General features: G+C 47.3%; 1 protein-coding gene across 10 annotated transcripts in view; it reads right to left on the bottom strand.

Annotated features, from left to right (window-relative positions):
- Positions 1 to 16,983, bottom strand: part of FBRSL1 (fibrosin like 1) — an 857,080-nt gene that overhangs the window by 206,815 nt on the left and 633,282 nt on the right. For all 10 annotated transcript variants that reach the window (XM_063964683.1, XM_063964685.1, XM_063964688.1 and 7 more), the window contains one exon: positions 13,775 to 13,804. In XM_063964683.1, coding sequence (XP_063820753.1) covers positions 13,775 to 13,804 — 30 coding nt within the window. The remainder of the gene's footprint in view (positions 1 to 13,774; positions 13,805 to 16,983) is intronic.

Genomic DNA, 16,983 nt, shown 5'->3' with positions numbered 1-16,983 from the left:
CGAGCCATCCGGCTTCGGTACCACAAATAGAGTGGAATAATACCCCTTCCCTTGTTGTAGAAGAGGTACCTTGACTATCACCTGCTGAGAGTACAGCTTGTGAATGGCTTCCAAAACCGTCTCCCTTTCGGAAGGGGACGTTGGTAAAGCAGACTTCAGGAAACGGCGAGGTGGATCTGTCTCTAATTCCAACCTGTACCCCTGAGATATTATCTGCAGGATCCAGGGATCTACCTGCGAGTGAGCCCACTGCGCGCTGTAATTTTTGAGACGACCTCCCACCGTCCCCGAGTCCGCTTGAGAAGCCCCAGCGTCATGCTGAGGCTTTTGTAGAAGCCGGGGAGGGCTTCTGTTCCTGGGAAGGAGCTGCCTGTTGCTGTTTCTTCCCTCGACCTCTGCCTCGTGGCAGATATGAATAGCCCTTTGCTCTCTTATTTTTAAAGGAACGAAAGGGCTGCGGTTGAAAAGTCGGTGCCTTTTTCTGTTGGGGAGTGACTTGAGGTAGAAAGGTGGATTTCCCGGCTGTAGCCGTGGCCACCAAATCTGATAGACCGACTCCAAATAACTCCTCCCCTTTATACGGCAAAACTTCCATATGCCGTTTTGAATCCGCATCGCCTGTCCACTGTCGCGTCCATAAAGCTCTTCTGGCCGAAATGGACATAGCACTTACCCGTGATGCCAGTGTGCAGATATCCCTCTGTGCATCACGCATATAAAGAAATGCATCCTTTATTTGTTCTAACGACAGTAAAATATTGTCCCTGTCCAGGGTATCAATATTTTCAATCAGGGACTCTGACCAAACTACCCCAGCACTGCACATCCAGGCAGACGCTATAGCTGGTCGTAGTATAACACCTGCATGTGTGTATATACTTTTTTGGATATTTTCCATCCTCCTATCTGATGGATCTTTAAGTGCGGCCGTCTCAGGAGAAGGTAATGCCACTTGTTTTGATAAGCGTGTTAGCGCCTTGTCCACCCTAGGAGGTGTTTCCCAGCGCTCCCTAACCTCTGGCGGGAAAGGGTATAATGCCAATAATTTCTTTGAAATTATCAGCTTTTTATCAGGGGCAACCCACGCTTCATCACACACGTCATTTAATTCTTCTGATTCAGGAAAAACTATAGGTAGTTTTTTCACACCCCACATAATACCCTGTTTAGTGGTACCTGTAGTATCAGCTAAATGTAACGCCTCCTTCATTGCCAAAATCATATAACGTGTGGCCCTACTGGAAAATACGGTTGATTCGTCACCACTGGAATCAGTGCCTGTGTCTGGGTCTGTGTCGACCGACTGAGGCAAAGGGCGTTTTACAGCCCCTGACGGTGTTTGAGGCGCCTGGACAGGCACTAATTGATTGTCCGGCCGCCTCATGTCGTCAAACGACTGCTTTAGCGTGTTGACACTATCCCGTAATTCCATAAATAAAGGCATCCATTCTGGTGTCGACCCCCTAGGAGGTGACATCCCCATATTTGGCAATTGCTCCGCCTCCACACCAATATCGTCCTCATACATGTCGACACACACGTACCGACACACAGCAGACACACAGGGAATGCTCTAAACGAAGACAGGACCCACTAGCCCTTTGGGGAGACAGAGGGAGAGTCTGCCAGCACACACCAAAAAGCGCTATATATGACAGGGATAGCCTTATAATAAGTGCTCCCTTATAGCTGCTTTATATATATCAAGATATTGCCATTAAATTTGCCCCCCCTCTCTGTTTTACCCTGTTTCTGTAGTGCAGTGCAGGGGAGAGACCTGGGAGCCGTCCTGACCAGCGGAGCTGTGAGAGGAAATGGCGCCGTGTGCTGAGGAGATAGGCCCCGCCCCTTTTTCGGCGGGCTCGTCTCCCGCTATTTTGTGAATACAGGCAGGGGTTAAATATCTCCATATAGCCTCTGGGGGCTATATGTGAGGTATTTTTAGCCTTTATATAGGTTTACATTTGCCTCCCAGGGCGCCCCCCCCCAGCGCCCTGCACCCTCAGTGACTGCGTGTGAAGTGTGCTGAGAGGAAAATGGCGCACAGCTGCAGTGCTGTGCGCTACCTTTAGAAGACTGCAGGAGTCTTCAGCCGCCGATTCTGGACCTCTTCTTACTTCAGCATCTGCAAGGGGGCCGGCGGCGCGGCTCCGGTGACCATCCAGGCTGTACCTGTGATCGTCCCTCTGGAGCTGATGTCCAGTAGCCAAGAAGCCAATCCATCCTGCACGCAGGTGAGTTCACTTCTTCTCCCCTCTGTCCCTCGTTGCAGTGATCCTGTTGCCAGCAGGAATCACTGTAAAATAAAAAACCTAAGCTAAACTTTCTCTAAGCAGCTCTTTATGAGAGCCACCTAGAATTGCACCCTTCTCGGCCGGGCACAAAAATCTAACTAACTGGAGTCTGGAGGAGGGTCATAGGGGGAGGAGCCAGTGCACACCACCTGATCTGGAAAAGCTTTACTTTTTGTGCCCTGTCTCCTGCGGAGCCGCTATTCCCCATGGTCCTTTCAGGAACCCCAGCATCCACTAGGACGATAGAGAAAACTTAATCTGTTAAAGAATCTGGTTTAAAAAGATTTCTGATATTTTTAAATATTCACCGGCAATTTGATAAACACAAATGGTCTTTCATTTATATTAAGATTACATGCATAATAGGCTATGAATGATCACCCTTTTGTGTACAGCAGTGGTCCAATGGTCAATGCCCTTTTTCTAGGGGATTAAAGCATTACGTGAACAGTGGTTTTACAAATGTAGTATAGGTTATCAGGCTTCTGTTCACAGTGACAGCCCAAACAGTGTGTTGTGCATGTCTACAAGACAAAGTTAAAAGAATGATTGTCAATCCTTATTATCCAGTAGCTGTCAGTCCTTATTAGAACTGGTGTTGCATACCACCTTTTGAGGGAGGCCCAAGTCCAGGCCTTGTTGAGGAAAAGCCAGAAGTCTGGAAGTTCGGAATGTGTATGCATCGTAATTCTTAGCAGCACACCAGGTGAAGTAAGAATGCCAGACCCTATAATAAATCCGCGCAGATGCCGGTTTGCGGGCCTTCAGCATAGTTTGGATAACCACCTCGGATAATCCTTTTGCCTTCAGGAGTGATGCTTCAAGAGCCACGCCGTCAAAGCCAGTCTGGCCAGGTCCGGGTAAACACAAGGGCCCTGAACGAGGAGGTCTGGGCATTGAGGAAGTAGAAGAGGACGCTCTATCGATAGACCCTGCAGATCTGAGAACAGATGCCTTCTGGGCCACGCTGGAGCGACTAGAAGTAGAATTCCTACTTCTTGTTTGAACTTCCGCAGTACCCTGGGCAGAAGTGACACTGGAGGGAACACGTAGGGCAGCTGAAAGTTCCACGGAATTGTTAGTGCGTCCACGAACGCTGATTGAGGATCCCTGGTACTTGATCCAAAAACCGTAACTTTGTGATTGTGTCGAGACACCATCAGATCTACATCTGGTAGGCGCCACTTGGCCACTAACAGCTGGAAGACTTCCTGATGAAGACTCCAAACTCCAGCATGGTACGTTGCCAGTCCAAAAGGCAGAGACTGGAATTGATAGTGGAGGTTGCCAATAGCAAACCGCAGATATTGCTGATGCGATCTGGCAATAGGAATATGCAGGTAAGCAACCTGTATATCCAGGGATACCATATAGTCTCCCGATTCCATGGCCAGAACAATTGAGCGCAGTGTTTCCATATGGAACTTGCACACTCTCACAAACTTGTTCAGTGATTTGAGGTTGAGTATAGGCCGGAAAGAACCATTGGGTTTCGGGGCTAGAAACAGGGTTGAGTAGTATCCTCTGCCTCTCTGGGACAGAGGTACCAGCACTACCACTTCTGTTAAGTGACTTGTTTCTGCAGGCACCAACTCGAAACTGAGCTCACAGTGCATGGAGGCAAGGTTATAGAGGAGGCCCCAATGTATCCTGGGACAGTCTAAAGCTTTAGCCTGTGGTTGCCTGGATCAAGATTCATCTCTACACCCCGATGTACCCCGCTGCAGAAATACTAAAATAGAAAACAAAAACATTTGATTGTAGTCATCTTTGCCAAATCTACTCAAACTACTTTAATGGCATGACTGAAGTGGAAACAGTGGGGGTTGGCATCATAAGGCTGCATTAGTTGGCATTCTGCTTACGTCAGACAATGTCACAGCCATGAATCCCGGGTCCAATGAGACTGATTCTTCGGACCCTCCCATGTCCGCTGGCACAGCCTTGGCAAATGCCAGTACTGCGTGTGCAGCCTATCGAGATCGACCTCACAGGCTACTAAGGCATGTAGGTTTGGGCATAGCGTTATGTGAGAAGGGAAGACACACTTGGAACATGATCAACGTCAGGTTTGACAGCATATATTCCAGATTCACAGTAACCTGTTAGTGTGTTAGAAGATGAGCCCCCCCCCCCCCCCCCCCCACACACACACACAGAGATAGCAGCGATCTTCTAGCATGCTGGGTAGTAATAATGTGATTGAACAGAGGCCTCTCGGTCTCACTGTGTGTGACAGTTTTCTAATGTCTAAAGTATGTGCGCAAAGTTAAGGGTTTAAGGTCTGCACTATATTGGTGTTCATTATGACATGAATAACTATTTTGTAAAGAGACATTAGCCCTCGAAAGCTCATCACTATTTTAAGCACCAATAAATGAAAGGTAAATACAGAAACTCAATGTAAATTAAGTGTAAATAATACAGCTGCTTACACACACAACACCAGAAAACGAGATTTATGGTAAGACCTTACCGTTGTTAAATCTCTTTCTGCGAGGTACACTGGGCTCCACAAGGATTAACATCGTAGGATCTTGATCCGAGGCACCACCAGGCTCAAAGCTTTGACTGTTCCCAAGATGCACCGCGCCTCCTCCTCTATAACCCCGCCTCCATGAACAGGAGCTCAGTTTCGTTAACCAGTCCAATACAGTAGCAGGTACCAGAGACGACAATCATGAGTAGCCACATACACCACACACTCACTACAGGAGAGGGTGTCAGCGGCTAATGCCATACCAAGCCAAGTGCGTCAGGGTGGGCGCCTAGTGGAGCCCAGTGTACCTCGCAGAAAGAGATTTAACAACGGTAAGTTCTCACCATAAATCTTTTTTTCTGCTGCGGGGTACACTGGGCTCCACAAGGATTAACATCGGGGATGTCCTAAAGAAGTTCCTTATATGAGGGGACGCACTGTAGTGGGCACAAGAACCCGGCATCCAAAGGAAGCATCCTGGGAGGCGGAAGTATCGAAGGCATAGAACCGAATGAACGTGTTCACTAAGGACCACCTAGCCGCCTTGCACAATTGTTCAAGGGTCGCACCACGGCGGGCCACCCAAGAAGGTCCGACAGACCGAGTAGAATGGGCTTTAATGGTAACAGGAACTGGAAGGCCAGCCTGTACATAAGCATGTGCAATCCCCATTCTAATCCATCTGGCCAAAGTCTGCTTGTTAGCAGGCCAGCCACGTTTGTGAAAGCCAAACAGTACAAAAAGAGAATCAGATTTCCAAATGGAGGAGGTTCTCTTCACATAGATACGGAGAGCCCGTACTACATCCAAAGACCGCTCTTTAGATGACAACTCAGGAGAATTAAAGGTCGGAACCACAATCTCCTAATTAAGGTGGAAGGAAGACACCACCTTGGGTAAATAACCCGTAAGCATTCTAAGAACCGCCCGGTCACGGTGAAAAATCAGATAGGGGGACTTACAGGATAAGGCACCCAAGTCCGAGACCCTTCTAGCTGAAGCGATAGCCAGCAAAAACAAAACCTTAAGGGAAAGCCACTTAAGGTCTGCAGACGCAAGAGGTTCAAACGGAGACTCTTGCAAGACCTCCAGAACCACTGACAGATCCCAAGGGGCCACAGGTGGTACATAAGAAGGCTGAATCCGCAACACGCCCTGAGTGAAGGTATGAACATCAGGTAAGGCAGCAATCTTTCTTTGAAACCAAACCGACAAGGCAGAAATGTGAACCTTGAGGTAGGCCAGTCGAAGGCCTAAAGTCCAGGCCCTGTTGTAGGAAGGCCAACAGTTTGGCCGTACTAAACTTGAAAACGTCATGATTATGAGACGCGCACCAAGTAAAGTAAGAATTCCAGACCCTATGGTAAATCCGAGCAGAAGCCGGCTTACGGGCCTTCAACATAGTTTGAACGACCGCCTCAGAAAAATCCTTGGCCCTCAAGATGGAAGCTTCAAGAGCCACGCCGTCGAAGCCAGATGGGCCAAGTCCTGGTAAACACAAGGACCCTAAACGAGGAGTTCTGGTCGTTGTGGAAGTAGAAGGGAACGATCTAGCGAGAGGCCCTGTGGATCGGAGAACCAGTGCCATCTGGGCCATGCTGGAGCGATCAGAAATAGGTTTCCTCCTTCTTGCTTGAACTTCCGTATTACTCTGGGCAGGAGTGACACCGGAGGGAACACATACGGCAGCCGAAAGTTCCATGGAATTGCCAGAGCATCCACGAATGATGCTTGAGGATCCCTTGTCCTTGCTCCGAAAATCGGAACCTTGTGATTGTGTCGAGACGCCATCAGGTCCACATCTGGAAGGCCCCACTTGTCCACGAGAAGTTGAAAGACCTCCAGATGGAGGCTGCACTCCTCGGCGTGTACGTCCGGACAACTGAGAAAGTCTGCTTTCCAGTTTAGGAACCCCGGAATGAACACTGCGGATATGGCTGGCAGATGGCGCTCTGCCCACTGAAGAATCCGTGATACTTCCCTCATTGCCATGCGGCTTTGAGTGCCGCCTTGATGACTGATGTACGCCACTGTGTTGGCGTTGTCCGATTGTACTTGAATAGGTCTGTTCTGTATCAAATTCCCAGTGCACTGAACACCGCCCGCAGTTCCAGAATGTTTATCGGGAGTAGAGACTCCTCCTCGGTCCACCGACCCTGAAGGGAGTGATGTTCCAACACCGCGTCCCAACCTCTCAGACTGGCATCCGTCGTCAGCAGGACCCAGATGGATATCCAGAAGGGACGACCCCTGCTCAATCGATGGTCCTGAAGCCACCAGTTCAGTGGCAGGCGGACCTCCGGCGACAAGGAGATCATTTGCGATCTGATCCGGTGAGGCAGGCCGTCCCACTTGGCAAGAATTTACTTCTGCAGAAGGCAAAAATGGAATTGAGCATACTCCACCATCTTGAAAGCCGACACCATGAGACCTAGCACTTGCATTGCCGAATGTATCGACACTTGCGGACATCGAATCCTGTCCTGAAGCTTCAGGACTTTCTCCTGAGACAAGAACAACCGCTGGTTGTGCGTGTCCAATAACGCTCCCAGGTGCACTGTGCTCCGAGCCGGAACCAGGGAAGATTTCTTCCAGTTGACTAGCCACCCGTGGGCTTTCATGAACTGGACAGACAGAGCTAGATGACGCAGGAGAATTTCTGGGGAATTTGCCAGGATCAACAAATTGTCCAGGTACGGCAGGCTCCTGACCCTTTGACGGCGGAGTACAGCCGTCATTACCGCCATTACTTTGGTGAAAACTCGCAGAGCCGTGGTCAAACCCAAAGGTAACGCCCAAAATTGGTAATGAAGGTTGCCCACCGCAAACCACAGGTACTGCTGATGTGACATTGCAATAGGAATATGCAGGTATGTCCAGGGAGACCATATAGTCCCCAGGCTCCAAGACCAGAACAATAGAGCGTAGAGTTTCCATAAGAAACTTGGAGACCCTCACATACTTGTTCAAGGACTTGAGATTGAGAATAGGCAGCGAGGACCCGTTCGGTTTCGGGACTAGAAACAACGGTGAATAGAACCCCTTGCCTCTCTGAGCCAGCGGCACCTGTACTACCACTCCTGTGCTGAGGAGGGATTGTACCACCAAATAAAGAGTGTTTGCCTTCACTGGGTCCAAAGGGACATCTGTCAGGCAAAATCGATGAGGGGGACGTTTCTTGGAGGATACGGTGTAACCTCGAGTGACGACTTCCCTTACCCAGGCATCGGAAGTGGTCTTCAACCATTCCCGGGCAAAACCTAGAAGCCGGCCCCCCTCCCTGGGATCCCCCCAGGGGCAGGCCCGCCCGGTCATGCGGCAGGCTTGTCAGTTTTGGAAGCAGGCTGACGGGCAGCCCAGAGCCGCTTTGGTCTGGGCTTGGCAGGTTTGGAAGTACGAGCTTGTTTCGGGTACGCCTGACCTTTTGCTTTACCTGGAGGACAAAAGGGCAGAGAGAAAGTACTTTTAGCCTTCTGTGTGGAAGGAGCCTGAAGGTATACAAGGGGGGTCTAGGGGTGGCTTGGGAGGGTTCATTTACTCTCCCCAGCGGCTGCCATTGTCTGCAGCCGCTGGAGGGAGGGGATCCTGCCGTGCTAACCGATCAGCAGTGATCGGTAGCACGGCAGACACAGGGGGAGAGTGCAGGGAGGAGGAAGAGCACTTTTAGGCATGGTCGCATCTGATGCAACCATGCCAGGCAAGTGGTTAAGAAGTAGAAAATGAGAGATTCTGTGGAAACCAAATCACGATCAGGTAGACCAACAAAAATTTCAGCCACAACTGCCAGGAAAATTGTTCGGGATGCAAAGAAAAATCCACAAATAACTTCAGCTGAAATACAGGACTCTCTGAAAAAAAGTGGTGTGGTTGTTTCAAGATGCACAATAAGGAGGCATTTGAAGAAAAATGGGCTGCATGGTCGAGTCGCCAGAAGAAAGCCATTACTACGCAAATGCCACAAAGCATCCCGCTTACAATACTCCAAACAGCACAGAGACAAGCCTCAAAACTTCTGGAACAAAGTCATTTGGAGTGATGAGACCAAAATTGAACTTTTTGGCCACAACCATAAACGTTACATTTGGAGAGGAGTCAACAAAGCCTATCATGAAAGGTACACCATTCCTACTGTGAATCACAGAGGTGGATCGCTGATGTTTTGGGGATGTGTGAGCTACAAAGGCACTGGAAACTTGATCAAACTTGATGGCAAGATGAATGCAGCAGGTGATCAGAAAATACTGGAGGAAAATTTGCACTCATCAGCCCGGAAGCTGCGCATGCGACGTACTTAGACGTTCCAACATGACAATGATCCAAAACACAAGGCCAAGTCGACCTGTCATTGGCTACAGCAGAATAAAGTGAAGGTTCTGGAGTGGCCATCTCAGTCTCCTGACCTCAATATCATTGAGCCACTCTGGTGAGATCTCAAACGTGCAGTTCATACAAGACAACCCAAGAATTTACAGGAACTGGAGGCTTTTTGCCAAGAAGAATGGGCAGCTTTACCATCTGAGAAAATAAAGAGCCTCATCCACAACTACCACAAAAGACTTCAAGCTGTCATTGATGTTAAAAGGGGCAATACACGGTATTAAGAACTGGGGTATGCACACTTTTGATCAGGGTCATTTGGGTAGTTTCTGTTGTCATTATGATTTAAAAAGAGTAAACACAGTTGTTTGACAATAAATGGCTTCATCCAACCACTAACCATGAGTGAAAGAAAAGTTTGTGATTTATCATTCATATTCTCTGACAAATGGCCAGAAAATCACAAATTCTGCTAGGGTATGTAAACTTATGATCACAACTGTATATGGTGACTATAAATCACAAAGAAAAATACACAATAAGTATATCTTGTGAAATACCTATACCAGTTAATAAACCTGATGCACTTAACCCCCTCATGTTACAGGATATAGGAGTAGCAAGCTGAGGGAAATACACCCCTACACACACACACACACACACACACACACACACACACACACACACACAGTCACAAATGTACAATGCAGAAGTTATTCCAAACAATAAGACTGCACTGGACTAGCAATACAAAGTGATTCTCAGTATAGCTATATAGATAAACACTGCTCAAAAAAATAAAGGGAACACTTAAACAACACAATGTAACTCAAACTGTCCACTTAGGAAGCAACACTGATTGACAATCAATTTCACATGCTGTTGTGCAAATGGATTAGACAACAGCATGTGAAATTGTAGGCAATTAGCAAGACACCCCCAATAAAGGAGTTGTTCTGCAGGTTCTCAGCTCCTATGCTTTCTGGCTGATGTTTTGGTCACTTTTGAAAGCTGGCGGTGCTTTCACTCTAGTGGTAGCATGAGACGGAGTCTACAACCCACACAAGTGGCTCAGGTAGTGCAGCTCATCCAGGATGGCACATCAATGCGAGCTGTGGCAAGAAGGTTTGCTGTGTCTGTCAGCGTAGTGTCCAGAGCATGGAGGCGCTACCAGGAGACAGGCCAGTACATCAGGAGACGTGGAGGAGGCCGCAGGAGGGCAACAACCCAGCAGCAGGACCGCTACCTCCGCCTTTGTGCAAGGAGGAACAGGAGGAGCACTGCCAGAGCCCTGCAAAATGACATCCAGCAAGCCACAAATGTGCATGTGTCTACTCAAACGATCAGAAACAGACTTCCTGAGGGTGGTATCAGGGCCCGACGTCCACAGGTGGGGGTTGTGCTTACAGCCCAACACCGTGCAGGACGTTTGGCATTTGCCAGAGAACACCAAGATTGGCAAATTCGCCACTGGCGCTCTGTGCTCTTCACAGATGAAAGCAGGTTCTCACTGAGCACATGTGACAGACGTGACAGAGTCTGGAGACGCCAAGGAGAACGTTCTGCTGCCTGCAACATCCTCCAGCATGACCGGTTTGGCAGTGGGTCAGTAATGGTGTGGGGTGGCATTTTTGGGGGGCCGCACAGCCCTCCATGTGCTCGCCAGAGGTAGCCTGACTGCCATTAGGTACCGAGATGAGATCCTCAGACCCCTAGTGAGACCATATGCTGGTGCGGTTGGCCCTGGGTTCCTCCTAATGCAAGACAATGCTAGACCCCATGTGGCTGGAGTGTGTCAGCAGTTCCTGCAAGACGAAGGCATTGATGCTATGGACTGGCCCGCCCGTTCCCCAGACCTGAATCCAATTGAGCACATCTGGGACATCATGTCTCGCTCCATCCACCAATGCACCACAGACTGTCCAGGAGTTGGCGGATGCTTTAGTCCAGGTCTGGGAGGAGATCCCTCAGGAGACCATCCGCCACCTCATCAGGAGCAAGCCCAGGCATTGTAGGGAGGTCATGTAGGCACGTGGAGGCCACACACACTACTGAGCCTCACTTTGACTTGTTTTAAGGACATTACATCAAAGTTGGATCAGCCTGTAGTGTGTTTTTCCACTTTAATTTTGAGGGTGACTCCAAATCCAGACCTCCATGGGTTAATAAATTTGATTTCCATTGATCATTTTTGTGTGATTTTGTTGTCAGCACATTCAACTATGTAAAGAACAAAGTATTTAATAAGAATATTTCATTCATTCAGATCTAGGATGTGTTATTTTAGTGTTCCCTTTATTTTTTTGAGCAGTGTATATATGTAAACAGTAGATATAACAAAACACAGTAAGTACTGGATGTATATCACAGGGTGTTTGTACCACATAACCCTGACTGTATGCACTCTTTCTTAACTAACACTGTCCACTGACAGGTAGAATACTTAAGTGTCCTGTAAAATGCACAGCGCTGACGAGCAGGCGGCTTTACAGAGGAGGATTTGCCCCAGCAGTCCCAGGAACAGCGCAGCTCCATGTAATGGCGGCTGACAGGGAGTGAGGGAGAAATACATGCAGCTCCAGGGCGGGAACATTTACCCAAATGGCGCCCTGGGGCCGGGGCTACAGGTCAGCCCTTATCCCCCTGCTGGCTTCCTCACCGGGCGCTGCGGGCTGTAATGAAAAGGTTTTTCACAGAGACAAAAACCATACCTATGCCCTGTGTCCCGGAGGCTAGTGGAGCGGCTGCCCTTTACAGTGTCCACACCAGCGTGCGCGCGGCCCGCCTCCCACGGCCGCGCTGGATCGTGATTACAGCGGACCAAAGAGACCCCTTACCGCCCCTTCTAATGCGGGCACGCGATCCGGGAGACAGTGACGAGTGTGTGACTATCATATGAAGAACACCGGAGCCTCTGCTGCAGTGACCCGGCAACCAGGGTGCGGGAGTATACAGCGCCGCTGGGGGAGTGATGGAGCTGCAGCTTTTCTTAGGGCTGCAGAAGCAGCCCCCCTGTTGAATGCCTGCTTACTGCATGGCACCAACTTAAAAACTGAGCTCCTGTGCACGGAGGTGGGGTTATAGAGGAGGCGGCGCTGTGCATCTTGGAAACAATCAAAGCTTTGAGCCTGTTGGTGCCTCGGATCAAGATCCTACTCTACACCCCCAATGTTAATCCTTGTGGAGCCCAGTGTACCCCGCAGCAGAAAGTCTGGTATCTAGAACACCAACATGCGCCAGATAATTCATCCCCAGTATTGCTACTGCTGGAGCCAGCATGAGGATTTTTAATTTTTTTAATTTTGGAACACTTACCAAGTCAAATTACTTGTCAACAGTCCCAGATCTTGGTGGTTAAATGACCATAAAAATGGGCATGTATATGGGTGGATTGTGGACGTTATTTAAGAAGACTGGATTGTACCAAGTTTTAAATTGGGAATGTTGGCAGACACGCTTGTGTTGAGAGCACATAATGGAGAGCTGGTCAGCTAATCAATCGGTGCTCTCAACAAGAAGAGTTGGTACACTGGCATTCTTCGACCCACTCTGGTTTGAGAAATCATGCACCAAGGGTACCGGACATCAGAACACTGTGGCTCTGCTAGCTGGGGGGTGATGCTGTACATAGTATATTAAGTTTATAATTCTGGATGGCGCAATTCTTTTAAGTCTATCATATGTCTGCCCAAAGCTGTGATACGACATTTAACACATGGGGCCTGATACAGAGATGGCTGCAAGTGTGCACCAAAGTGCATGCGCAATATCTTTACACTTAAACGCCACAGCTATCACAATATATATGCAGCCCAATACCAGTAGCATATGTGCTTGTGCAAGGCGTTATCTTATACCTATTTGTTTTGTTTCAAGAATATACATTTGCTATTAGCCTTTTAGTATCAAATCAGTCTCTAATAAATCCAAAATAGAAAAAAAAAATACAAAAATTCTTAAACAAAAGCGGTAAGAAGAAAGAAGTGCATTTGCAAACAGCCAGTCATAAGTGATTTACCAGTGCTGTGTCTGCCATCACCCGCTGACCTACATCAGAATGCCACCTCCTTCAACTCGCCTCTCCAGGCGCAGGGTGGTATAAGTGCATAGGCACACATGCATACACCCACTTTTCTGTGTACGTGCACAGTGAATTCAAACAAGGTATGCTACACCAACTGGCCTAGAACTTACTCTGCATCAGACCTGTAGTATTGACGGAGTACTGTGTAATCTTGGCCATAGCAGTGGACTCCAACGCCCTGTCAAACAGGAGTGTGTGAACCAGCAACCTTTTTGCATGACGTTTACAAGAGACCTGGGGGGAAATTTACTAAGGTGGGAGATTTTTTAGAAATAGTGATGTTGCCCATAGCAACCAATCAGATTATATCTATTATCTGCTAGAAGCAGCTAGATAAATGGTAAGTAGAATCTGATTAGTTGCCATGGGCAACATCACCAGTTCTAAAAATTTCCACCTTAGTAAATTTACCCCCTGGTATGTAAACACGAGGCTGTGTGATGGGGCTATAGTGGAAGCGGACAGATATCTCAATGTATGTATTAGCAATGGCTGCCATTTTAATTTGCTTAAATTAAAATTAAAAGATTACTGTCTAGTCTACAAAAGAGAATAAAACTGTATGTCTATTGAAAGACAAAGACTGATGTTCAGTCTTACCTTATCGTCGATATCACTTTCACTGTCACACTGTAGAATAGAAAAAAATAGAGCAATTAGGATGACAATATTGATAATTTTGCATTGACAAAACGCACAGAGTGTCATTACTTTCACAAAATGTACACATCCATAGTAATCTCATTTTGTGATAAACAGCTGTTAGACGGAAGAAGCTTTCAGTATATTAGATAGATTAGCTAGATAGATAGAACTCACGGATACAAAAAAACATAACCGACCCCCGTTGCCTGCTCCAATGTAGCGCTTCCCAATGTCACGCTGCAGCCATATATAAAAGCAAAAACGGCACTCGGGAGATTAAATAACAGATGATTCTGACCAAACTGAGTAATCATTGTAGCATTCACCATAGAGACAGTGTGTTTGCATTTGTTATATATATACAAACACACACACACACACACACACACACACATACATACATACATACATATACATAGATATATACACAGATATATACACACAATCAAATTGAAGTGGATGCCAGGGCACTGGCATTGTCCAAAGATGCAACTGTTTTATTGCTCCAAGCTTGGGACACTGCCTTGGCCCTAATGAATACCATGGATATAGGAGTTTGTCAGATTTATATAGGGAATGCAATGGTACCTAGAATCACCATACAACTTCATTTTGCTGTACTGTGGTGTATGACCTTAGTTATATCCTGTGTCACATTTATAGCATGTTACTGAGCTCTATTCTGTAATACAGTATTATCTGCTGCACCACCAATTCCCTATTTTCTACCTTCATGCCTATGCCTCGTCTATTAGATAAAAAAAAAATACATATATTTTAATAACAAGGTCAAAAGTTTAGTTTACAAATATATTTTTTTATGTTGACAAATTTAACTATGGTTACAAACAGATACAAGAGGTGGAAGATATAAAAGAAGCAGTATTTTTAGTAGACACCCATATCCTGTGGAAGGACACAAACTCAGAGACGAGAAGTGAAACTGTGTGTATATAAAATTGTGGGATTAGCAGCACTGTGTGCCACCACACTCCAACCACTGGTTTCATTGCATTACTGAATAACCACTGCTAAATAAACAGCTTAAACTACCCCCAGGACAATACTTCACTGTCTTGCTGCTCAGACTCTTTAAAGAGGGGAAGGTAAAGATGATGTGTTCATTGTCTTTGACAGTAAGTAAAAAAACAAGCCAAGGACCATTTCAACATAATATGGATAAGAAATATTTATGCGTAGGATTACTTTATTTGGTCTTAGTAAAATAGTAACAGAAGACATACATAGAGTTTAAACCAGAAATGGTCAACAGATGGCCTTCTGAAACTTAACCCAACGTCCCATCAGACCTATTCTCTGCTTTATGAATAGTGAAACCTAGCTCTCATTGCATGATTCGCCAGAAAGTGAACATAAAGTCCCGTGCATCACACGCATTTAGTTTCTTTTTCCTTTTAAACTGGTCTGTTAAGAAATTGTTGTTATATGAAAACTTAATTGCTTAGTAGCAATGCCTTGCCCTATAACTTAAGACCCACTAAAATCTTGGTATTTTGGAGAAGTATGTTGTTTGAATTTGTGTAGCTGTCCCGTGCATCGCCCTATACTTTAGCAGATGAAAATCAGCATGTTCTAAAGCCAGAAATAAACCTGAGCTTAATATGGTCAAAGAACCCAATTTTAGCATCACATGATCACCTCCACACAGCAAAGGGTGGTCACAAAGTGCCAGCACTATAGCTGACATCAGAAGAGGAGAGATGTGCAGTTTGCACCACTTGATCTCACTTCTTCATCTTCTTAATGGAAGGTACAAAACCTTTAGGACACTGTATGAAAAGACATCGCTATCATGGGGCATAGTTTCTTATAGTTTGTAATACTTTAGCTTATATTAGCACACATACTGTACAACATGCCTGCTGGTATATTATAAGAGCATTGTATCTTTGATTAACTGTATTGTTTAATTAATCACTGACATTAAGTGTGGCCTTCTTGAAGCTTAGAGGGATGCATGTGTAGTCTTCCGGTAGCCCATCACTGGGGTAAGCAGTATACAGCAAGGGTGGCCAACCTGCGTCTCTACGGCTCGATCCGCTCCCGGCCACCGCTGCCCGACACTCACAGCCCGGCGCACAGGTCTCCAGCGGAGGTGTCTATCTTCAATTCACCACCAGACCGTGAGCCAATCAGAGCTCGCGGACCGGCAGCTGGCGCTCCTGATTGGCTGCCGGACCACGAGCCCTGATTGGCTCACGGCTTGGCGCCGAATTGAAGATAGACGGTGCCGCCGGAGACTGAGGGGTAGGAGAGGCGCAAGCTGCTCTCTCCTTCCCCTCGCAACAGCAGCGGAGAAGCGAGGTGAGCAGCACTTTTTGGGGGGGAGGGGGGCATGAAGCACTGTGGGGGCATGTGTATCAGCAATGGGGGCATATCTGGCACTGTGGGGGCATGTGTATCTGTCACTGTGGGGACATGTGTATCTGCACTGGGGTCATATCTGGCACTGTGGGGACGTGTGTCTGCACTGGGGCATATCTGGCACCGTGGGGGCATACATGTATTTGGCACCGTGGGGGCATACATGTATTTGGCACTGTAGGGGCATACATGTATTTGGCACTGTGGGGGCATACATGTATTTGGCACTGTGGGGGCATACATGTATTTGGCACTGTGGGGGCATACATGTATTTGGCACTGTGGGGGCATACATGTATTTGGCACTGAGGGGGCATACATGTATTTGGCACTGGGGGGCATAAATGTATTTGGCACTGTGGGGGCATAAATGTATTTGGCACTGTGGGGGCATAAATGTATTTGGCACTGTGGGGGCATAAATGTATTTGGCACTGTGGGGGCATAAATGTATTTGGCACTGTGAGGGCATACATGTATTTGGCACTGTAAGGCATATATGTATCTTGCACTGTGGGGACATGTGTATCTGGTACTGGGGGCATATATTTATCTGGCAGTGTGGGGACATGTGTATCTGGCACTGTGGGGGCACCCATTTTTTGGCATTTTTATATGTATGTGGCACTGTACAACATGACTAAACGGGGTTATGACACAAGGTCACACTCCTACAAACGTCATACCGGAAGGTGTGCGCTAAAAAAATGGGGTGTGGCTTTGTGACAGCTAGGCCACCGGCGCGCGCATGATAGTGGCTCTTGCCCTTGCGTATGGAT

Source organism: Pseudophryne corroboree, chromosome 1, assembly GCF_028390025.1.
Source record: "Pseudophryne corroboree isolate aPseCor3 chromosome 1, aPseCor3.hap2, whole genome shotgun sequence".
In the NCBI taxonomy this organism is placed as follows: Eukaryota; Metazoa; Chordata; class Amphibia; order Anura; family Myobatrachidae; genus Pseudophryne; species Pseudophryne corroboree.
Note: the sequence above shows the minus strand (reverse complement) of the source record. Positions and strands in the feature narration are given on the sequence as shown.